General features: G+C 45.7%; 1 protein-coding gene across 2 annotated transcripts in view; it reads right to left on the minus strand.

The window, feature by feature from the left end:
* The window catches only part of ENOSF1 (enolase superfamily member 1), a 238,364-nt gene that overhangs the window by 77,132 nt on the left and 136,926 nt on the right, over nucleotides 1-24,306 (minus strand). For both annotated transcript variants that reach the window (XM_078687452.1, XM_078687453.1), the window contains exons 6-8: nucleotides 19,284-19,356; nucleotides 17,090-17,128; nucleotides 49-131 (exon numbers count right to left, since the gene is read on the minus strand). In XM_078687452.1, coding sequence (XP_078543578.1) covers nucleotides 49-131; nucleotides 17,090-17,128; nucleotides 19,284-19,356 — 195 coding nt within the window. The remainder of the gene's footprint in view (nucleotides 1-48; nucleotides 132-17,089; nucleotides 17,129-19,283; nucleotides 19,357-24,306) is intronic.

The following is a 24,306-nucleotide window of genomic DNA, read 5'->3' on the forward strand; positions in this document are numbered from 1 at the left end:
CACATGCACAACAGCAAGCACATTCTTGATACATGAAGTGAGACAAACCTCTGTTAACTGCTGGTCTGTGTATCCCAGCCACGCGCATGATGTGGTGTATGCCGGATATCCTTGCTTTAACATCTGCTCCTCTGTTAATGTAAAACACCATGCATACAGTAAGATATTACATTTCCCACAATCTTATTACTTTTTGCACATGCACAAACAACATTTCTTTTACATTTGCATAAGTGATTTGTGAAGCAGAGTGAATATTCTTTGAAAACTGCTCTTACTGGAATCACCACATCCTGCAAATGGCTTTGCCATCTGGCAAATGCCAGGTGGAGACTGGCTAGAATTGATCGTTCATCTTTTGCTTCACTGGTTGCTGCATGTGGGTGGATTTACTCTACTTCCATCTCAGCCCTCATCATGCCCTTGGCTGAGGAACTTGCTGGGTGGAATTCATTTAATTTTCTTCGCCAAATGATATAAAAGTTGCAGAGGAAGCGTTTAGCAAGAATGTTAGTTGTGTGGGATGTTCTCATATTTCTTCCCAGAGGAGATCAACGTGAGTCTCTTCAATCAGCTGTGGCCTTTACCTCATAATACCTGATCACAGATGTCCTCTGTCGCCTCTAATTTCCACAACGGGTATGAAAACTTTTGCAAGTGTGATGAGTGCTAGGGGACAAGATAAAAGGTTATAAAATGTTTGCAGAGGACATCTTGATATTTGTGAAGGGTGTGAAAACCTAAAACCGACAACAGCTAAACTGGAGGCATTTGGTGGGGTGTCACGGTTGAAGGTAAAATTGACCAAATCTTGAATTTTCCCTAATCTGCCAGGGCCTATAAGAAGGCATGGAACACTCTGCTCCTCAAGACATTAGATGGGAACCGCAAACATTGAAGAATCTGAGAATCAGTGTCTTTCATTCAGAAAGCAACATTATACATGGCAACATTAAGGATGTAATCTAAGCTCTCTGAGGCTACGTAGAGTTTCACTGTCAACGATGGAGAAGACTAGCGCTGGCAAAGATGGCAACGTTACCACATCCAATATACCATTTTGCTAATCTGGTGAAATTTCCTAGAAAGCTTTTTATAGAGCTGCACTATGGAGCGTGTCTGAATGCCGATCATTGGGGAAATTGCCAAAGAAACTTGGCATTTGGCTTGCCCTGTGTCCAAGCTCCCACAAGTAGACAACCCCTGCTGTGCATGGCAAAAGGACAAAGTCCTATGCCCAACCCCATATTAGTCAGGGATTCAGGGGATACTACACCTGCTTCCTTTTGGCTCTTTTCACTCTTTTTTCAGGACTCGGAACCCAGTCCCAGAGTTCTGTAATTGGGCCTCAACAGTTTTCTTAAGTTTAGGCAAATCAAAATCCTTTGGGTCCGGCAACCCAAATATATATATATATATATCTCAGAGTGGCAGTCACCGCTATGTAGTTATAGTTGGGTCAGAATTTCCATAAGAAAACTGTTTTTTTGTTTCACTGACAACTTTGGCACTGCTTGTCAAATCAACATGATTTTTTGTTAAAGTACTCTATTTAGGATCCATCATGCTGGTTCATCAAGCAGGAGCCAGAAAACAGGGGTTTCTGATGTTAATTCCCATAGGAAACTTTGCTTTCTGATGAAGAAACATGACTGAACTGAAATACACTAAGTTTGGCAGAAAGTTAGAAATGTACATGGTTTTTGTGATTTGGTGTAAAACTGTCCTGCCCTTTCTGAGAAATTAACATTTAATGAGTGTTTTGGGTTGGACATGAGGGAATAATGTTCAGAAAAAGCTAGGTATATCTAGATGGTTGGTCTCATGTGAGTCTCACGTTACAATTGTTTTTTTAAAGATAGAGCATCCTGATTACCTAGGGAGCCTTCTACTGCTGACCATTTTGGTTTTGCAGTACCGCACTACTGAGCAATCTGACTGACTGGTCGCAACGGTGAAAAATATGTTATGGCTGCCATTACAGGACCCGGACCCCTGTGTCCTGAAAAAACAGTTGGAAACATGCAATAAGATGGCAGGATGAGGACACCCTGTCCCCCAGTTACTTGATGGGGGTGGAGGGGTGATTTTAGTGGTACCCCCCAAAGAGATTAAGATGATCTCTTTTGTGTGGGTCCTGAGTACTACTGTACCCACCACGGCCCTACTGAAAAGTACTGTGGTACTCCTGTGGGCCCGCTGTTCAAGCTTCGCCCCATGGTAGCGTGGCACCATGCAAGCTTCCCAGAAGAAGCTTGCACATACCGCTGTACTATGGAGTAGAAGTAGGAGTAGAAGTGTCCATGTCGGGCATCACAAGAGAACCACAGTTTCTGGAGGCCAATGGGTGAGTGCTTTCTACAGTTTGCTAAAATACACTACGCACATTCCTGAGGTATGTGCAATGGCATGCAACCTTACAGAAATGCTTATAAACTCAGTAAAAGTTAAACAACACTGTACTCTATTAAACAATCAACAATGCCTCAAAAGGAGGAGCTTTGCGCGCATCCGTGATGGCCGCGTGAGCACAGGGCTCCCAAAACCCTCGCCACCTCCCGCATCTATCCTGAATAATATCCGGATTCCGAAGATGGGTTATTGAAGGCGCAGCCCAGCTGATGTACTAGCTGCTTTCAGGAATTGATTTGGACTTCGGGTTCCTGAGCTACGCCATCCTGCACCTTTGGGGCCTACCCCCGTGGAGCCACCTGGGCCTTGAGTCGCGGCTGTACCCGGGCAGTAATTCAACAAAACCGGCTAAAGGGGTCCAGATCACGGCCCAAATTGACTTTCGGTTTCGTTTTTGCTGCCTGGCGTTCCTCCTCACCGAGACAGACACTGGGCGCAGCTGGCTCCCGTGCTCATCTCCTGGGTCTGGGGCCAGCGAGTGCTTGGCTGTGGAATTACATTGGCTTTTATCTGCTTTTGGTTATTCCGTGGGTGAACTCTGAAGAGCCATTTGGACCAGACCTCAAGCGCCCCTACGGGGCACCCAGCCCGCCATGACCGGCAAGCCCGAGGGTGACAAACGGAAAGTCAAGACCACCTTCCGTGGAGGTGCAGCCCAAACGAATGTTATGGACCATTACACTCATCCTAAAGGATCCCCCGGTGGCACATCGAAGGTCCGGGAAGAGGCGACTGATGACCCTACTGTGTCGGCGGATCAAACGTTATAAGACGTTATGGGCGCCATTGCTGGCATCAAGACATCTATTGGCCAGCAATACGAGGCCTTGGCCCTGAAGCTAGACACGGTGGCCATTGACGTTAATTTTATCAGAACGGATTTGGCAAAGACAAATGAAAAGGTCAAATCTCTAGATTTGAAGACCTCCAGCCTCACGACGGACATGTCTGACTTGCAAACGGAAGTGCGCAACTTGAGATCAGCCAACAATTTCTTTGCTCGTCGACTGGAGGATTTCGAGGGCCGTGCAAGGCGCAATAACGTGCTTATTATTGGGGTCCCGGAGAACTCTGGATCACTGTCCACTGATCTTCGTGTCGAAGACCACATCCTCAATCACCTCACCCCCAAGAGACTGAGTAAATTCTTTGCGGTGGAATGCGCACACAGAGTGCCGGGAGGACAAGCGAAGCCAGGTTTCCCCCCGCGGCCGATCATCGCCAGAATTTTTAACTTCAGAGACCGGGACGCCATTTTGCAGGCTGCGCGGACGGGTGGTCCTACGCAGTTCGAAAACACCACAGTGAACTTTTATCCGGATTTTTCCCAGTACGTCCAGAAGCAAAGAATGGGATTTCAGGGGGCGAAGAGGCGTCTCAGAGATATGGACTTGAAGTATGCGATGCTGTTCCTGGCCCTACTGCGTGTGGAATATGAGGATCGGACACTCTTTTTTGATCGCCCGGAGGGAGTGAGTGACTGGCTAGATACGTTGCCTACCCGTCGCGATCGCCGGGAACAAACAGGTGGTGCTGAAGGGGGAGTATTGGAACAAGAATGAACAATGGTGCCCGAGTCCCGGACAATGAACGCAATGGGCAGCTGTGGCTTGCTGACTTCTGTGATCGTCTGCCTTTAAGTGCATCCCCGGAGGCGGCGGGGAATGAGGCACCCTTTCTTCCTCTGGGTTTCTTTGTGTAGATTAGTTTTTTTTGCTAGGGCGACAGGCACACTGCCAGTTGGGGTGGCTTTTGAGGCTGTGCAGGGGTGCAGGGTGGGGGGAGTTGCGCTGGGGTGTTGTTGGGGGGAGGGGGGTACGTATGTTGGGAGTGTTTTATTTTCTTTTTTCTTCAAGGCAACAAACTGTTATGACTTTGGACTTTGGTGTGGTGCTCGTTATGAGGTGGGAGAGCATCGTGGGCTCGGATGGGGGTAGGGGGTTGAAACTGCTGTGCTGGAATGTGAATGGGTTGGGAGACCGGATAAAGAGGGGGGTGGTCTTGCAGATGTTGCAACGCCTTTCCCCTGATGTTGTGCTACTACAAGAGACTCATTTGATTGGAAATGCTTGCTGCCCTCTGAACAGGCGGGGATATCGTCTCGCTGCTCATTCTGGGTTCACCTCTAGTTCTAGAGGGGTGGGTATCTTGGTTAGGACTTCTCTTCCCCTGGAAACGGATGACATAGTTCTGGACGCTAGGGGGCGATATGTTGCACTCACAGGCGGGTGGGAGGGGAAATCTATCTCACTGATATCGGTGTACGTCCCACCTGGCTTACAAACCATTACATTTGCAGACTTGGGACGAGTTGTTTTGGGTCTTCCAGATGGAGTCCTGATACTGGGTGGTGATTTTAATTCAGTTGTCTCCGGGAGGGAGGATCGCTATCCCCCCAGAGTGCACAATCTTGGTTGGGTGAATTTTTAGAGGCGTTGGGGCTCGTGGATTGTTGGAGGTTGATGCATCCAGAACAAGCGCAGTACACTTTCCACTCAGGCGCACATGGTAGTCTTTCTAGATTGGATTATATCCTGATACCGGCTGCCCAGTCTTCGTCAATTGGGGAGATTAGACATCTGGCTCGAGGTATATCGGACCACTACCCGCTATGGTTTCAGATAAATATGAATATTGGCGCTGAAGAGAGGGTGGCCCCGATTAATCCATGGTATCTTCACAACCCCAAAACCCGTACTGAACTGATTAAGCCATTAGATCTGTACTTCGCAGAAAATGTGGGGTCTGTGTCTTCACCTGTCTCGCTGTGGGAAGCGTTTAAGACGGTCATCCGGGGACAAGCATTGTCGCTAATTGGGTGTGCTAAGAAAAGTAGAAATGAGGCAGTTGTCCGTCTTGAGACTGAAATTACTGAGTTGGAGAGTGCCTTGGAGCCGAATGTCACCCGAGACACGCTTCACATCCTCAGTCTCAAGCAACTCGAATATAAGAATTTGGTTACTGACGCTGCTAAGATGATGAGTAGGGAACAGCAGGGACGATTGTATGATGTGGGCGATAAGGCAGGGAAATTGATTGCTTGGTTGGATAGAAAGGAGAGAGCAAGCCGTGTGATTCCAGTGATTGAGAGATCTGATGGTATGCGAGTGACCGACCCGGTTAACATTGTTGAATGCTTTGCTGCCCATTTCCGAGAAGTTTATTCTCCGGTATCTGATAGGCCCGAGGAGGATTCTCATTTGTTGCTAAGGGATATCGCGTTGCCTTGTTTGTCTGAGTCCGATAGGGACTGGTTGGATGCTGCACCCTCAATTGACGAGGTTGCTCTCGCAGTGCGCTCTATTCGCTCCGGAAAGGCTCTGGGCCCTAATGGTCTTCCCATCGAACTGTATAAGCTGCGCCCTGACACGCTAGCGACATATCTCTGAGATATGTTTTTAGTGGCGCGGGAAACTGGCTCCCTTCCTCGCGATCAGCGCCTTGCGACCATTGTGGTGATCCATAATGAGGGGAAGCCACGAGACCGCTGTGCGTCCTACAGGCCTATCTCACTCCTAAATGCTGAGCCTAAGATTCTTGCCAAGCTGCTCGCAAATCGCCTGATAAAAGTAGTCAGTGAGCTGATCCATCCGGATCAGTCGGGCTTCATTCCAAATCGTAACACAGCCTTGAATTTGCGGCGCTTGCATGGTGTTCTCGCGAGGGCGACGTCACTGCGTGAACCGGCCATCTTGGTATCCCTGGATTCCACGATGGCCTTTGATACAATCGAATGGCCGTATCTTTGGGCTGGACTTGCAAAGTTTGGTTTTGGCGCTGGATTTATTAGTTGGGTAAAACTTCTGTATGAGACACCACTGGCACAGGTTGTGGTAAATGGCCGGGTCTCTGGGTTCTTTGTTCTTGGGAGAGGCACGCGGCAGGGTTGCCCTCGGTCTCCGCTTCTCTTTGCCCTCGCTTTGGAACCTCTCGCTGCCTGGCTACGATGGGAGCCCTCGATGAGAGGTATACTGGACTCCGAACTTTGAGGACCGCATATCGCTATATGCGGACGATATTTTGCTGTACCTCACGTCGCCTCAAAAATCGCTTAATGTATTATTCGACGTGCTTAACTCGTTCCGGAAAAACTCTGGCCTCGTCATTAACTGGACCAAGTCTCATATATACGTGCTCGCTGGTGGCGTCCCCCTACTGCCACATGGTTGTCCTATCCAGGTGTCGCAATCTGGTTTCAAATATCTGGGAGTTTTTATATCATTGGACCCCGCGGTCCGCTACGAGCGTAATCTACTTCCCCCGCTTCAACGTTTACGATCGGACGTAGTGAGTTGGCGTAAATTACCGTTGTCTCCACTAGGGCGAGCGGCTCTTTTTAAAATGATGTCCTTACCGAGGTTTTTATATGCACTCCAGAATACATTTGATGTGATTCCGTCGAGGTACTTCCGGGAGATAGAATCCTTGCAGAGGCAATTGATATGGGACGGGCATTCACGTATCGCTCTTCCAAAGTTAACGCTTCCCTGGTATGACGGCGGTATAGCCCTTCCGGATATCAGGCGATATTATTGGGCTTCCCAGCTTGCTGCAATTAACCACGGGATGTATGGCCCGGCGTTGAATCCAGCATTTGAAATGGATAGATGGCTGTTACCGGGGGGAGATTATAACAGGGCGCTCTATTCTGGATCCTCTCGCTTACAGTTTTCGGGTCCCACGGGGATAGCTGTACGAGTGTGGCATAGTGCGACCGCGGCTATGGGCTGGAGGGATCGATTGACCCGCGCAACTCCGCTTTATGCCTTTGCGAGACTGGGTTGCCTGTGGCGAACAAAAGGATTCGAGAAATGGGATATGATTGGCATCAATAAAGTGCGTGATCTCTGGGTTAAGGGAAGGATAACGACTTTCGCAGAACTACAGGCCGAATATAAGCTAGGCGATAGGGAACTCTTTCGCTATGTTCAAGTTCGCCACGCATTGAATTCGGTTTTCCCCATGGGTAGCGACGTTCCGGAATCCTCCCCCCTCGAAGATCGTATATTAGATGGTCATGTGCCGGATAGCACTATTTCTTTGATCTACAAAAAGATGATCAATGATCGCTCGAGCTTGCTCGAACACCTTAGGGCAACCTGGATTGCGGATGGGATTGAATTAGACGACGAGGACTGGCAATCTGCGATCTCCTCTTCCAGGGAGGTCGCAATCCCGGCCCGTCTCCGCCTGGTCCAGCTTAAAATCCTTCATCGGATTTATGTTACCGGCCCCCGCCTGATCCGTATAGGCTATTCGACAGATGGCTTGTGTAGGCGTGGTTGTGGTCTGCTTGGTACCTTTCTCCACATAATTTGGGAATGTCCTGAGATGGTGCTTTTCTGGAACCGCATACATAAGGTGATGAATGAAGTAACAGGTGTTGTGATGTTGCCAGAGGCCCGACGATGTTTGCTGAATGTATGGGGGCCAAATGACTATGATGTGTCGCAGCTACGATGGACTACCCTTGGTAATATGATTGCTAAGAGAGACATTGCACAGCTTTGGGGTCCCAAAGGCCCCCCACAGTGACGGCCTGGAAAGAGAACATGGACTGGTGCATGTTTAGAGAGAAGACTGTATATGTGGCGAGAGGCAGACCCAGAAAATGGGGGAAAATTTAGAATCAATGGAACTCGTACCGGGGAGATATATGTACGCCCCTTCTCACGGAGATCTCTAGTCCCCCCCAGTCTCCCTGACCCGACATTCCTGATGTAGTATTGCGCATTTTGTTCTTGATTTTGTGTTTCTGCTTCCGGCCCCCTCATCTGTGTACAACAACTCCTGTATCATTCTACTGTGTATCTCCCGCCCTCCTTGAGCACTCGCCCGATTGATGTACCACTGTTATATTGCCTTATCTGTTTTTCAATGTTTCTTTTATTATAATTAAAAAGTTACAACAAAAAAAAAACAATGCCTCAAAATTTACTTTAAGTTATATGTTTTCAACCCACAGCAGGTGAACTCAGGCCTTTGCCTTTCTACCATATAACTTTCAACACATAACACTATACTTGCCTCAAGGAGTTTTGGTATTTTCATGCTATTTAGGTACATGTGCACACACAGTAACTCTATGCTGCATATAACTATAGTGTCATCAGTGGTGTTATCACTGATGTCACTTAACTTATGATATGCCAACATGTAATATATGAGCAGTGCATGGCGAGGGTGGAAGATACTGTTAACTCCGTAAACTTGTGAATTCCAGTGCTTTTTTGGGGGTTTTAAATATTCCTTTGTGGAAAGTTTTAGGATGGTCTGTCAAGCAGGGGCAAAGAAAAAAGGGGAGATTCCAAAATGCAAAATCTCCATGCAGTTTCCAAAGATTTGTTTGGGAATGTAATACAGCAAAAAATGCTTAACGGAAATACACCAAATTTGGTAGAAAGTTAGGCCTCAGTCCAGAAAGTATGCTTTTTGTGATTTAGTGTAAATGCATTCAGTAATTTTTGAGAAATTAAGGTACAAATATATTTGTATATATGGGTGGTTGGGTTCGAGGGACCTTGCGAGAGTCCTGAGAGCACAACTTCAAAAAATAGAGTGTTCTGATTGCTGATTGGCCTTTTTTTCCCTTGGACCACCTCACTTTCTAAGGGAGCGAGTGCTCTGCTAGGCTGCCATCAACATGATCAAAAATGTTGTGCTGCTATTACAAGACTTGTGGACTTGGTCCCTTGTCCTGAAAATGAGTATAAAAAAATATAATGGGGCAAGGTAGGGATACCCTGTCCCCAAGGTAGGGTTGTCCCAGAGGGCCCAAAATTTTTTTTCTTTTCCACAAGCCCATGTACTCCCATAGGATCATGGAAAAAAAACACAAAATATGACCTGCTCGGTGGGTCATGGTCTGGGAGTCAATATATTATATCATTTGAGGTGGGGGGCTGAGAGGGCCTCCCTCCAGAGCTGATTTTGGCCCCAAGGAATCCATCACCTGGGGCCTGCAAACTTTTGAAAAAGAGGAAGGGGTGCGAGGCCCGCCTCCCCGAGCCTTGCCAGGGAACCCATCCCTGGGGCTGTGGTAAAATTAAAGGAGAAAGGGCACGCAGCCCCGCTCCCTTAGCCTTCTCAGGCCCCGGGTGTAGGAAGGTAGATCCCTGACTATGGTTGCCCCCAACTTTTTGCCTGGTGTTTTGCTGGTTTTCTGACTTAGTTGACCTGGGGCCCTGCTATTCAGGACCCCAGGCCTACTGCTCTCTCTGTAAAATGGATTCCATGTACCTTAGGTACATATCTAATTGGATACTGAGTCACCTTATCAGTCCCTGTACAGAGTACCTTAGGTGCCCAGGGCATAGGTGTACCCAGGGCCTACCAGGGGCTGAAGCATGTATTATGCCACCCCTGGCTGGCCATCCAAAACTGACACAACTGGCTGCTTGACAGCTGGGGCAAGGTGGTGTAATCACCCCTTGCTTTAGATATAGTATACCTATATCTAACCCTAAAATGGACACACAGATCTCCTATCAGTCACTCCTATCGCAGGCCTTGACAATCCTGAAGGCAGAGTGCTTGGAATCGTGTGAGATAGTGCTCTGGCATGAGCTGAGCCTGTCTGCGGCTTTCGGGATCCATCCCTTAGCCGTTTCCATGATATCGCATACCATATACTCTTAAGTGCATTATAATCCTCGCGGTTATATGCCAACTCTGGTATCGCTTTATCAAAACATGTCGAGTAAGGTGTCATACGAATTGGAATACTAACCCCTCGCCAATTCTGGGGACGGGTTTAGCATTCCACCCTTCTAGAGGGACACGACATGTATGTAACCTGTAACCCCGGTTAAAGTCAGACAGAGCCTTAGCTCCACAAAATGGATGCTGCCACCGAGACACAAGTCTGCCCTCCTGCTGCTGGGAGTCCTCCCAGCCCAGGAGGCAAGGACAAAGGGTTTCCTGCCAGGGGCGGTGCCAGCACCGTCCCAGACAGGATTTTGTGGTTTCTAGGTTGGCAGGGCTTTAGAGGAAGGTGACTGCAAGTGGCACCCCGGTGCTCACTGTGCATAGGCCGGCTGGAACCAGTTCCAGGGGCACTCCAGCCCCTGGCCTGGGGAAAGCCCGCCAAAGGAGAGGGGTGTAACCACCCCCCTCCTAGTCCCACCCATAGGGCAGGACTTAGTCGCGTGCCAGCCCCTTTTTGCAGGATAAAGGTAGGAACTGGCCCCCTTCCAAATCAGATCATCTTTGAATCCTGAATCTACTTTCTTCAAGAAGGAACTCAAGACTCTTCTCAAGATTTCTCCCTTGTGATTAAGGAGTAGTCACCCTGCAGCAGCAGGCACCAACCAAGTATCGCGGTTTGTTGCCAGTCTCTCCTTCGGATCAAGACTGCTCCAGCACGACGAGAACCGGCTTCCCTGGCACCTCTGACCTCAACCTACATCATCAGCCCAGCTGTGATCCGTGGGTGCGACGAGACCTCGAGGGACCGGCCATATTCAGAACTGCACGACGCTTGTCCAGCACGACTCCCGAGTGACCCTCGACTGAGTGCTTTGGGGTAAGAGAAGCCCCGACCCTGAGCAGCTCCAGCACCGAAGTTCAGCTCCCCTGCATCCACGAGATCGGCGTGGGGCCCTTCTGCTTTTTGCTGCTGACCGCGTTGTTCAGGTCGCTTGCCCGTTGGCTAGTGGCCCTCTCACGACGCTCCACGACGACAACCACTGCTGGTCTGGTTGCTCCAGACTAGCCCTTGCTCCCCTCCAAAAGAGGAGCACCCTGGACCCTTCTGGTCCACTCAAGACGCCATTTTAGGTCCACCGCGTGGGCCTTGCATTTGCCAAGACTTGTTGTCCAATCCTGGGTCCAGCGACGTCGACAGCAAGTACCTTCGTGGGACAGCTCGCACCTCCATCCTGGTCGCCGACAACGCCTCCTGGTCCGAGAGACTGCAGAGCCCAGCAGCGCCCACTCACCTGGCTGAGGTGACTTCGTCCGGTGCCATCCTGGTGCCCACTCAAATCACTGGCTAGTGATTCAGAACTTGGTCCCCTCTGCTTACAGGTTTCTTCTTCCCTGATCCAGGCTTGGATCACTCCGAACTTTCTTCACTGGCCGCCTGCCAGCAACTCTTTCTTCAGGCTCCTGGATCTTCAACGAGGGTTTCCGACGCAACTTCAACCCTATGCAGCCGCAGCCCCTGGGCTAGGTAACCTGAGTACTCCGGTGCTCCAGCATAGTCCAACACCCTAAGTGTTCGGATCCACTCTCGTTTTCGACCCACCTAGTCGGGTTCGCCCGAGAACAGTAACTTTTGCAACTGCTAGCCTCCATAGACTTTTTCCCGCCTTACGCGTGAGAGTTCCCACTCTGCACACGACATCCCTAGGTCTCCTGCTAGTAATCTAAAGGTTCAGTAGTCCAGTCCTAGCGATTCTAAAGCCTATGAGAATAGTACTTACCTGCTAGCAAGTTCGCATTCCACTTACTGTGTATATGGTTTTTCGTGCCCCTAGGGCATCTGTGTAAATTGTGCGACTTAAAGTATTTTCTTAAGAGTTTTGTTGTGTGCTTAGCTCCCTGACTCATAAAGAGTTCAGGGTAGACTTGTTATAAATAAATATCTGTTTATTTTCATAACAACTTGTGTGGTGTCCTTTCACTTGGTGTTCAAGGGGTAATGTGATGGTAAAACAGCTGGCTTAACACGCCCTCTAGAGTCTTAGCCTTAGACTGCTCGTATCCATGCTACTAGGATAGCTGGTCTATAAGGTTGACTTACAACCAATCATCAATAAGGGTTGTTTGGACTGATACATAGTGATCACTAGAATAGTGAGCACTGCATATCAGGCCAACTTCTCACACCGGGTACCCCATACCTTGGGGCTGAGGTTAAATTTATAGAAGGAAGCACACATTCCCCTCCCTAAGCCTGCTCAGGCCCCAGCAACCACATCTACTAGTCCAAATGTATTTAAAAAGCGCCTGTGCACCCGCCTACTATTGTCTATATCGGCCCAAGGAGCTTCTTCACATTGTCCCGGGGAGTCTGACTCTGTGACATTGTGGTTCCCTGCCTGAACTCTCCTGAGCAGGAAACATAAAATGCTGCTCCTACCCAGGCAGGAGTAAAGGAAAGGTGCTGGCTGGTGAGTTGCTTAAGGCTGCTGGGGTCTTGAGGCTCCCCTCCCAACCCCCAACTGTATCAGCACCTGGCCAAAAATTAGAAAAAAGGGCCAGCTCCCACCAGGTGTGCCAGTTCAGGCCACAGGGGCCCTAAGGCTCCCCTCATGGCACCTCTACAAAGTGGGCTTGTGTGTGCCCCGGGTGGTCATTGAATACCCACTTAAGAAAATAAATGCAGGCTCCCACCGGTACCAATTATGGGTGCTGGCTGGGGAGCCAGATGGTGCGGCGGGGCCGCAGGGCAGTGGGCTACCCCAGAGGCCTTGACACAATAATTATAATGTGGGTGTCTAGTGTGGGCACCAGGACACCAACAACAATTGGCAGGAGCTGCCCATTTATTATTCACTGCTTCTTGAAGAAGCACCCAACAATGGCCTACATGGTCAATTTACAAAGGTTGATGAATTAGCAATGGCACCACCGAGTATTTACTTAATGTTGGGGGGGCTGCAGGGAGTGTAGCAGCTCCCAGCAAAATTTAAAAAACAGTAAGTCTTCTAGGTCATTAAATCCATGGCCTCAGTAGACCTTACCATCTTTTTTTTAAACACTATTAGACGGAGCTCTATCTCTTCAGCTAAAGTGCAAGGCCCTCTTGTGGATGGTTTTATGATTGCATTTTGTAGGCTGAAAAATGTCAAAAGACTGTTGATATTATATTTGCAAAAAACATGTCTGAGACATTCTTTTAATGTTTTCAGCCCACAAAATAAGATCATAAAAACAATGTTAAAAGAAAGACTCATAGACATGCTGATTTTTTTTAATCGAACCATTATTAAATATTTTTATACTAATCACTGTTATAAGATATTGCATTATGTGAATCACTAAAACATACATTTGATTACAATTATTGGTGATTTTTGGAGTAATATGATAGCTCTGCTTTATAGATTTTGATATACTCACCTCTTGATAAAACCAGTAGACCCACTTAATATTTTGGCGTTGTGACTCTTTGACAAAGTCAGTAAGTCTGCCCGAGGGCGTCCAAAACCAGGGAGACCAGCATCGTGCTGCGCCTGCCAGAAGGCTGTGTGCTGATGGAGGTAGGCCAATTGTAGGGGGTTAGGTGCAGGGCCTAGCTGCAAGCCAGACCTTGCACCCAACCTGATGCTGCTCACGGATGAAGTCAGAGTGCAGCGGAGGGAAGGGCACTCGTGGGGAGTTGGAGCAGAACCTGGCCTTTGGTCAGGCCCTTGAGCCAACCCCATGGGGGTGTGGCTGTCCATGGGCAGTTTGACACAGGGCCTGGTCACACACCTGGCGGAAGGCCATATGTGGCATGAGGTTGCTTGCCTGTGAGTGAAGGCCATGCACAGCGGCAGCTTGCCGGCCCACATGGCCTGGCCACAGGACAGGCTCTGCAGCCAACCCCACCCTGCGCACAGCTGAAGTAAATGTGTGACGTGGGGTTGCTTGTCTGCGAGGTGTTGGATGCAGGGCCTGGCTGCAGACCAGGCAATTCAGCTAACCCCATGCTGTGCACAACTGAAATTGGAGTGACAATGTAACATTTTAAACAAAAAATAACATTTATTTTTTAGATATTCTGGTGGGGTGCACGACTCCACTGCAATGCTACAAGAAGGGCCTGCACTGAGCACCATGATGGGGTTGTGACTCCATCCACGTGGAAAATAAATTATCTTGCCATTCTGAAACTCATAAGGAATCTCTAGGACACCCCCACAGTACACTTAAGAGGGTCAAAGTACTTCTACCCTAACCAATTCTATGCTTTCCTTTGTTTAAAACAATCCATCGGGACTGGCTTTGCTTCATAATATGGCGGCTGCAACATTTACCACAGCTTACAGCCGGCCAATTAGAGCACTCCTCCCGCCACGTCTGTTCGTGTAGCACTGCGTCGAGGCAGCGGATTTCCGCGTCCCTATATATACAAATTTGAATTTCTTTTAATAACTTAGCAACTACTGAATGGATTTACACCAGTTCACAAAAAGGCCCTTTCCTGGACCAACATCTACCTTTCTGCCAAATTTGTTATACTTCCGTTCAGCAGTTCGGGCTGTAGCCATGTCTAAAGTTCCTATGGGAATTAACATGGGGAAAACATGTTTTGGGACCCCCCCCTTTTTTCCCGGCCCCCGCTTGACACATCACCCCAAAACTTTCATTACAGCAGACGAAGTGAGTGACAAGCTAGTTTTGAAAATTTTGCGAGGATTCATCAAACGACACCAAAGTAATTGGAAAATGCAAAAAATGCTCTTCCAATCGACGTGGCCAACTCATTGCAGCTCACGGCCAAAGAACAGGACCTGTGGCCAACCATCAAGGGCACCCAACCCACATTTAATTTTCATCGTTTTCATTTTTTTGTTATGGCTACCTTAGTACTACTGCTGTACCCGCTGGTCAACCTATACCCCCATGTTTCTGCTGTATCGTGGAAGCTTCCTTGAGGAAGCTTTCATGATACCAAGGTACCATGGGGATTACATGTTTTACCAAAAGCTCCTGTGGGAGATGGGCTGAGCTGGGTTTTGTGGGTGTACCACAGTATTACTGCCACAATTTGTTTTTATTTGGGCATGGGGGGGGGGTCCCCCTGGGTTCTCCCACAAGTGCTGGGCAAAGGTGTCCCTACTGTGTCCCATATATACTATTTTAAAACATTTTCAGGGCATGGGGATTGAGTCCCTGAGTCCTCTAAAGGTGACTGCAACATTTTCTTGAGTCGCCAGCCAATCAGTTTGCCTGGTAAGGCGGGAAAGGTACTAGTCCCCAGTTACTGAAATGGCCAAAAGGAGAACTAGCTCCCTCCGCCAATGATGTGGCCCTATTTTTTAAATTTTCCGTTCCGTGGGTCTCTGCAGAACCAATCGCCCATATCTTCCTAACTTTTTAACCCATTGAAACCCTTAGAAGAAAAGAGGAGGCACTGGAGTGAAGAGTGTGAGACCAGTAATCTGTATTCCTACCTTACTGTTATTTCCAGAAAGAAGGGAAATCACAACGTCATTGTTTTTCCATAGACCTATCAAATTAATTTCCTCTTGTTCCACAGGAGGCCAAAGAAAGGAGAAGGAGACAGAAGGTGATAAGATCAGTAGGCCAGAAAGTTACAGGACTTGATGAGACATCTACGCCGACAATTCAGGATATAGGAGCCTGAAGCAGTAGAGAGGGAGGAGGGCGTTGGCCCTAGAAGTGAATAGATCACCGATTGGGCCTCAAACCAGTTACCTATCTTCAAGAATGGGCTAAAGCACATGACGCAATCCAGCAACGTAAAAGTAAGGAGAAATACCCTGCACAGGGTGTCTACTTCATTATACTTCACCCCTAGGATGTAAATAGGTAAGTCAGAAAGAAGGCTAGTCTGGCACGGAGCATCAATGGTACACCAGAGAGGACCTTGTACCTGATGCTCCCTGATTGCTTATATGGGCCTTAGTGAACTGATTTCCCATTTTGATCCGAAGCACCTGACCCCTCGGTTGGTGGGGTGAAGAACGGTTTTGCAAAATGGATCCTATCACCCCCTGACATGACCAAAGATCATGACCAGATTAGGTACCCAGAGTTGCTCCCCAGCATGTCATGCTGACAAGGAGGAGGGTGTATTCTAATCCACTACCCCCGACCTGCTTCTTCAGAACTGATTAGCATTGCAGGGCAGCAAAGATCATATCACACTAAGGTCCGGATAGGACATACCACTGGTTGCATGTGGACTTTGACCTAAAGAACCACAATAACATAACACAACGTGTATTTGTAGATTACACATTCACTCAGAAGGGCATCTTGGAGTTGAATAACAGATGTTCATTGTTATCAAACTCAACGGTTCTCATTTTATTGACCTCAGAAGGATGAAAGGCTGAGTGGATCCACCGGGATTTGAATCTGTGACCATGAGGGCAATCACAGGCCCCTACGGCCACATAAGTCCACTAAACCACCAGACCTGGATGAGACATGCCTCCCAGCCACCACATACCTGCAGCCGTTATCTACCCGGTGTCATTTCTAATGTATCATCTGAATTAGGACTGAGGCTGAGAAAGTGAATCCTAATCAGCAAATGTGTCAGTACGTCTGACTGTGAACATCAGGTCTTGGGATGCTACATGACTGAAGTCTGGCAGTCATTAGTGACACAAAAGAACATTGCTTACACATCATGTCTTATGATCGGCTTTTTCAATGAGACAGTTGTCTAATTAGGCCCTTATAGATCCCTTCATCACACAGAAGGTCTGCAAGGTGGCCAGGATCTAGATAACCATATTAGGAACAGAGCTGAGGCTTGAAAGGAGGCCCCTGAATGGTAACAGTTGCACAGGGATGCCTTATCTTAGGAACAGCTTACATCAAACTCATACACCAGCAGGAGCTTCCCCCCCGACCCCCCAGGAAATTCTTAACTTTTACTTGAACAAAATGTGGCAAGAAAACTTCCTATGTGCTGCCTTACATGGCACAGAGACAACTAATCGGCCTTGAATGTATTAATAGTGAAACATCATGCATCATTTTAACATACCTCTTTCCTTTTGTCCTAGTTTACCGTTTTTAAGAATTTCTAGAACATAAAATAAAATATGCTTGTTATCAAAACATACATCACAATATTATTAGTCTCATATTCCTAAAACGGTTTATGATGTTTCTTTTAGAGCTTTATATTTTCTTTATTTTGGTACTAAAATGTGTCTTAATGGTGTTGTTTTTTTAATTGATGCAATTTCTAAATTTGGACAGTAAAATAACATGCAGTGGTGCCAATTCCAACAAGCATTGTAAAAGCCAATAGGTCATGCCTATGCAAGAACTATTGGCTTTAGCAATATGTTTTGTCATGTTGTACACCAGTGTGGCTGTTGTTCAGCATGGCTAAGGTTAGTGGTGTGGGGTAGATTGGAGTGGGGTATACTGGCGTACAGTGCAGGTGGGGTAGAATGGGTTGCAGTGGAGTGGGGTAGAGTGAGTTAGAGTGGAATGGGGTGGATTAGGGTAGTTTGGAGTGAGGTGGAGTGGGATATTTTGGATTGGGGTTGATTGAAATGGGTGAGTTGGGTAGATTGGTGTGGGGTAGATTGAACTGGGGTAGATCGGGGTGGAGTGGGGTAGATTGGAGTGGGGTAGATTGGAGTGAGGTAAATTGGTGGATTAGAGCATCATAGAATGGAATGGAGTGGGGTAGATTGGGGAAGCTTGGAGTGAGGTAGATTGGAGTGGTGTGGGGTACAATGTGATGGGGTGAGTTAGACTGGAGTGGGGTATATTGGGGTAGAGTGTGGTATATTGGAGTGGAGTGGATTGGAGTGTGGTAGATTAGAGTGGGCAAGGGGCTGGGGTGGAGTGGAGCGGGGTGAAGTGAAGTGGACTGAGGTAGAGTGGAGTAGACAAGAGTAGATTGGAGTGGGGTAGACTGGTGGAGGGAAGATTGTGGAGGGGTAGATAGGAGTACGTTACATTGGGATGGAGTGTGGTGAGGTCGACTGAAGTGAGATTAGAGCAGAGTGGGTAGATTTGAGTGAAGTGGGTAGATTGGAGTGGGGTAGATTGGAGAGGGGTGGACTGGAGTGGTTAGGGGTATATTGGATCTTAATGGCGCGTATTGGGATAGAGTGGAGTGGGATAGATTGGGTTAGAGTGGGGTAGATTGAAGAGGGGTAGATTGTGGTGGTATTGTGTTGATTGGGGTAGGGTGGGGTAGATTGGGTGGAATGGTGTTGTGTTGAGTATGCATGGTTTGGTAACTCACTGGCATCACAGAAAACACATTTTCAATTGAAATGACCATTACATTTGCACCGAAATACGGTTTTACTGCACACAAAATATTTGTTTCTACTACACTTCAGAATTACAAAAAATGTGCCTTATTTGTACTAATTCTGATATATTATAAAACATCAGCACAGTTTTTTTTGTTGTGTGCTAGAAAAAAACATCCCACACACACTCCTCTTACATGGATTGCCACATAAATTCACACACTTTGAAGTCATAAAAAATAAACACCAAGCTCCCAGGAAGAGAAAGCCTCACATTTGACTTCTGTCTTTGAATGACCAGAAAATGTGACAAGATAAGAACAAGGTTTTAATTTCTGTTTTCAGAAAGCAAGTTCGTGGAAGAACACCGTTTAGGTAACAGATGGATGAACTCAAGCTGGACAGCCTAAAGCAAATAAAGCCAGCAAACAGAACACCAGAAAATCTGAGTTACAAACCACAAAGCCAATAGTATGCAAGAGGCAGAATGCATTCCTACGTCAGCTTTCTGAATGTCCCCATGATGTATTTAGCAAACAAGACAGCTACACATTCTGGTAGGCTTCAACCTAAAAAGCATTCATGAGTACTTGAAATGGATCTCCTATAGTACTCCACATATACTTAAATACCTTTGTAAATTGCCCCTAAAATACCTAAAATGGGAATACATTGAAATATTCAAGGACTAGTCATAAAAAAGTAGTACACATAGAAAGGATGTTGGCTTCTTTACACTTTTATTAGTAGGCCAATTCAGAAAGGTGTGTAAGAGTACGTAAAAGAGTACTACAGCAATACTACTTTATGTACCCTAAAATGCCTTTGTGAATTGGCTCCAGTATCCTTGAGGCACATTCAACATGCCCAAATGCAGTTCACTTAACAGACTATCTGTAAAGCAGTGTACACTATAAGATAGTGTAGGGTGTATAATCACCACCATCACTGACTCACCATAGGCCTCATCTTCTGTCAAAGCATCTGTTATGTATCTGAAATCGATGCAGGATACCAACTGCTTAGGATCCTGAAAATAAAGACCACAGTGTTTAGTTTTAGTCCTTCTTCTCTGGGTGAGAAATTATCTTGGAATTGCCTTTGACATCTACGACTTGATAACAATAAGCCTGCAAATTGTACGGTGTCCGGGGTTAAAACTGTAAAAATGATAAAATTGCCAAGCTCAGTGTTTACCAGTTGTGCATTTGCACCTGATTTCTCTTGGCACAACTCAGAGTGGATAATAATACACCAAAGGGAAGATTTACTAAGATTTTACACCGTGTGACACAAATCAGAACAAAATCTTTTTTTCCCGTTTTACTTTTCTGCGCTAACGTGAAACTAATGAAAAGCAGAGCAGAGAGTTGCTTTGCATTACTTAACGCCCAGGGGGTGTACCATGGGTGGAGCATGGGCATTTTCATGCAACCACCCAAGGTTTCTGATGCTAAACCCAATTTACTAACCAAAGTAGACGTTATTTAGCATCAGAAACTGTGCCCTTTCGAAGCAGGCGCAAAGCAGGAGAAATCCCTTCATTTCTCCTTCCTTCTCTGACTTTGTACGTGTACTGCTCTGAACAGCAGACATACAAATAGGAAAAAGGGTTAAAGTCAGTGTATGCATCATATTTTATACTGGTAGGGTACCCTTCCAGTACAAAGCCTATGCTAGACTCACGGAGACACTCTTGCACCATGGCGCAAAGGTGTCACCATGGCGCACTGCAGCTGATTTCAGTGGGGAGGAGGGAGCCATATTTCAGTAAATTTGGCACTCTCCTCCTATTTCCTTTTAATGCAGCATAACATTTGCGGCTGCTGCAATGCTTAGCGTGAAAAAGTGGTAAATCTGCCCCTAATAGTGGAGTTCATACAGTGGACGGCATATTAAGGACAGATGAAATAGAAAATGTAAAATAATAATATGCTTATAATAGAATAGCCGTGCTGAAGAGACTAACCAATATGGAAAAAATAGCTGGAAAAGATATTTTGAGCGCCTGCCAGAAGACAATGTTGTCAGTGATGCCCCTCTGTTGCATATTTATTTAAGTAAGGAAAGGTACATCACTGAAGGTTTTTTAAGCTCATTTCCCTCAGTGGCTCCTAGGTACTCTGCTAAATCATATGGCCTCCACATATAATGAGGCACTTTAAGCATTCAACGTTATTTGATGGAAAGTGGGCGCGGCCTTTCCATGCTAGTGATGTACGGTCTGCCCAGCTGAATCTCTGGCAATTCCAGTCTTTCAGAGACAACCTCAGTGCACATATATCTAAATCAGATGAGAAAAGGAGGATCTATAGGAAGAGTAATGTATGGCGGTCCTAAGCCGTTGAAATACAGAATGTTCTCTAATACGGGGAGAAAACAAAACCATTGGTTGTTGAATGAAGAAGTGGAACAAGCCAATAATTGATTCACAAAACTCACAGATCCCCCAATGAGTGTGTGCGCTTCTCAGACCCACAAACTACAGTACAATAGGAACAAGAGGCGTAATTCACAAATCAGAAAAGAAACCTAGTATGGTTGACCAAGAATATCGGGAGAAGAAAAAAAGAATTAAAGGAACATCTAAACATCTATTACCAGGACTATAGCCAGAAAAACAAGCTTAGGAAGGTATACAAAAAGTACTCAAAACAAAAAAAGGCAGCACCAGTGAGAAAAATAGAAAGAATCGGAAAGGGCAGTAAAATAAAGATACCAGAAATTTCTGAAATATGGCATCCTCAAACTCCACTAAATACCACGACGCAACAAAAAAAAAATACACAGCAGAGACTTGGGGGAATTGTTATTAAAAAATGTAAGGTGCCTTATACACATCACATGAAATCTACTGACTTTCATGGCCAATCGTCTATGAAAAGCAACAAACAACTGCTCAATCAGGAGGAGAGAGATTAAATGGTTTTGCCCCGAACATATAACCAAAATAATTAGTGTGGTAGCAGAAGCAGATTACAAACTGAGCTTCAAGAAACCCAAAAATTGTTTTTTTAAAGTACTTTTTCAAGGACAGAGTTATCCAGTGAAGTGCAAAAGATTGCACGTTGGTTCTTGGAGAAAAGTGGAACTCTTGAGACCTCAAATTCCCTATGGGACTTACAAGAATGAATGAGTTTCTTGTATTTTGGTAGAACATACTAGCCACATTAAACTGTGAGAGTTAAAATCCTATATCAGCTGATTACGCCTACATTTTCCAGGTAGCTGATTACACCTACATTTTCCATGAAGGACTAGAAGCAACATCATACACAGATACTCAAAGACTTGCAGAGAGACATTATTACTACAGCACACTTAGAAACGAGAGATAACATACTTAATTTGGTGATTAGAATAGCAACTAGTTAATCAGAAAATACATACCTATTACATATACGTCACATTTATACACTTCTGCAGAGAAGCAATTTGTTCCGATAAATAATTACTCACTGCAGTATAAACATAATCATCAAAGCACGACCCACAGCACGATGAAATAAAACAATTATAGTATAAGTATAGTTTCCATCTAAGGAAAGCATCCCAAAATTCACATGCATTAAGTATACGCTATACACAGTGGGCCGCAATTCAGGCCAGTAATGATGTATATTTTGAGTATGACCCAAATTTAAATACACAAGAGTACCCACAATATTGATAGGCAGTTCCTGAGACCCTGCCTGCAAAACTATTGCAAGAGTATCACGATGTTTTTATACTGACTGATCAGCATAGCCTGCAATAGACACAAAGCAGCAGTACTGTGCAGCCTACTCAGCAATGGAAAGAAGATCTCGGATGCTGCATTTAAAATCGACAAAAAACATGTGAAGTCCTTACGAACACTCAGCTGGACAAACTGCAGAATGAAATGAACTGCTCTTGGCTCTGCAAAAGTCGGACAAATCAATGGCAACAATAATATGACTCATCTTTTTGTGTACAAGTATACAATGTTGAATTAAACGATTGGGAAATGATTACAAAGACTCACAGGAAAGACAAAAAAAGCTAAACAGCGTTGGGCTCAGATAGCTGCCCTTCGATGACAGCTTCCATTAGTGGATGTCCAGCACAAGCTGGCACACCAGAGCGGGGGAGTTCACTCAAAGGCAATTCTGCCAGAGATCAATTGTGAAATCTGCAGTGCAAGTGCAGGTTTGTAAAGTTGGAGTGATTACTTGGTCAAAAACTACAATCGACACTTAGCAGTCCAATCATGAAAGCCCCTCCACCTGGCTTTAAGGAGAAGCATACCTCGTTCCAGGTAAAAGATGGGCTACCTGCTGGAAACATTCCTAAAATAGTGGAACCTTATATCTCAAATTAATGTACTGGATTAAATGTAATGAAGGCCGCTCATGAAACAATACGCTCTGCACATGTTGAGGTATCTTTCATGTTACTCATACTACAGAAGCGTTCCTGTTGGCCGTTGATTGTCAATATGTGCTACAACACGAAATTTGTAATGAATCATTCTACAAATGTTACACACCCATCGGTTCCATGGAGAAAGCTAGGCATCCTTTCCAAATTGTGTGCCTAGAATATATGAATCCATTACAATCAAAAGATATGTACAAATACATATTAGCAGTGATAGACATACACACAATTAATGTGGATATGACCCCAATGGCAGGATGCAGCTTTCACAATCATAATATAATTGCTAGGCGTTGTTGCAATGGGTGGAGTTCATACAATTCATTCTTACCAATGGCCAGCTTTTACCTGCAAGTTATTACCTGAGGAACTTGGTGCGGTGGGAGTAAGTCTCCAGTTATCCCACCCCTTTAGACCCAGTTCAAACAGGGTTGTGGAAATACCTAACAATATGCTAAAACAAGACTTGACTGAGAGGGTCTTAGACAATAGTAAGACATGGGTCCAAAAACTGTTAGGTACCAAGACAGCTATAAATATTATCCCAAGACTTGTATTGTTCACCTGCTCCCCTTATGAATGGTGCTCAGAGCCAACATGTATGTACCGGACCTTCCCAGGTGGAAGGATTTGCATGACCAATCATGTCTCACTGTGTTGCAGCATTCACAGCATACCTGGACTAGTCTTAGTCAGATTTCAACTAATGGAGTATCTTGTTGTTGTCTGGTTACCAAAGGTTGGGGAACATGTCATAGAGGGATTGGGAATGAAGTAAGAGCGTGGTCCAACCTACTGAGATCCTGTACTAGTGCTGAGGACAAAAGGAACAAGAACATTGATATTTCCACTACTGTCGGGGAGAAGCAGAACAAGGCTGGTGTTGGTAGACACAGTGAAATCGTATCATGTGGTCCATCCTGTACAGCAGAGAAATTAACCTTCCAAAACACCACTAACCATGCAGCGACAGCTTTTTCAGAGAACGAGTACAAGTCAAATTGCCCTTATAGAAATGAAGAGCAATTAGATCTGCAGAAATCAACGAACAGTAAGCCCTGAAAGAACTATTGACAATGATGCATTCCAGACTGCACACTATTTGTAAACAAAAATTAATCTTATGAAAAATGAGAATATTTCACTGACTGTAACTCTTAAGATTTGACTACTAAGCTATCAGACTACAAGAGTATTTCTACAAATGATTTGATTGTGAGAATCTGTCATCTCAAAGGAATAAACTTGATTAAAAGCCTTTCTTACTAAACAAATGGAAAAAATTAAAGAAATTATGATAAAAAATAGAAGGCTGTCTTCGACTTATATCTTGTTTGCATTAACACTACATTTTCTAAAAAGTTGATTGACAATAGAGTCTTTATTATAAGGATGATCCGTGGACAATATGTCCAAGAAATAGACAACCCGCTTTCAATGATTAGGAAGGTAAATAGTCAAATTGAAATATATAGCGTTACTAGGAATATCTTCCAAAAAACTGATAGCCATCCCAGGGCAAGATGCTATCTATTGAGAGGAGGGAACTCATCAAATTTTAGGGCCAGTGAGAACTTTC

Source organism: Lissotriton helveticus, chromosome 4_1, assembly GCF_964261635.1.
Source record: "Lissotriton helveticus chromosome 4_1, aLisHel1.1, whole genome shotgun sequence".
NCBI lineage: Eukaryota > Metazoa > Chordata > Amphibia > Caudata > Salamandridae > Lissotriton > Lissotriton helveticus.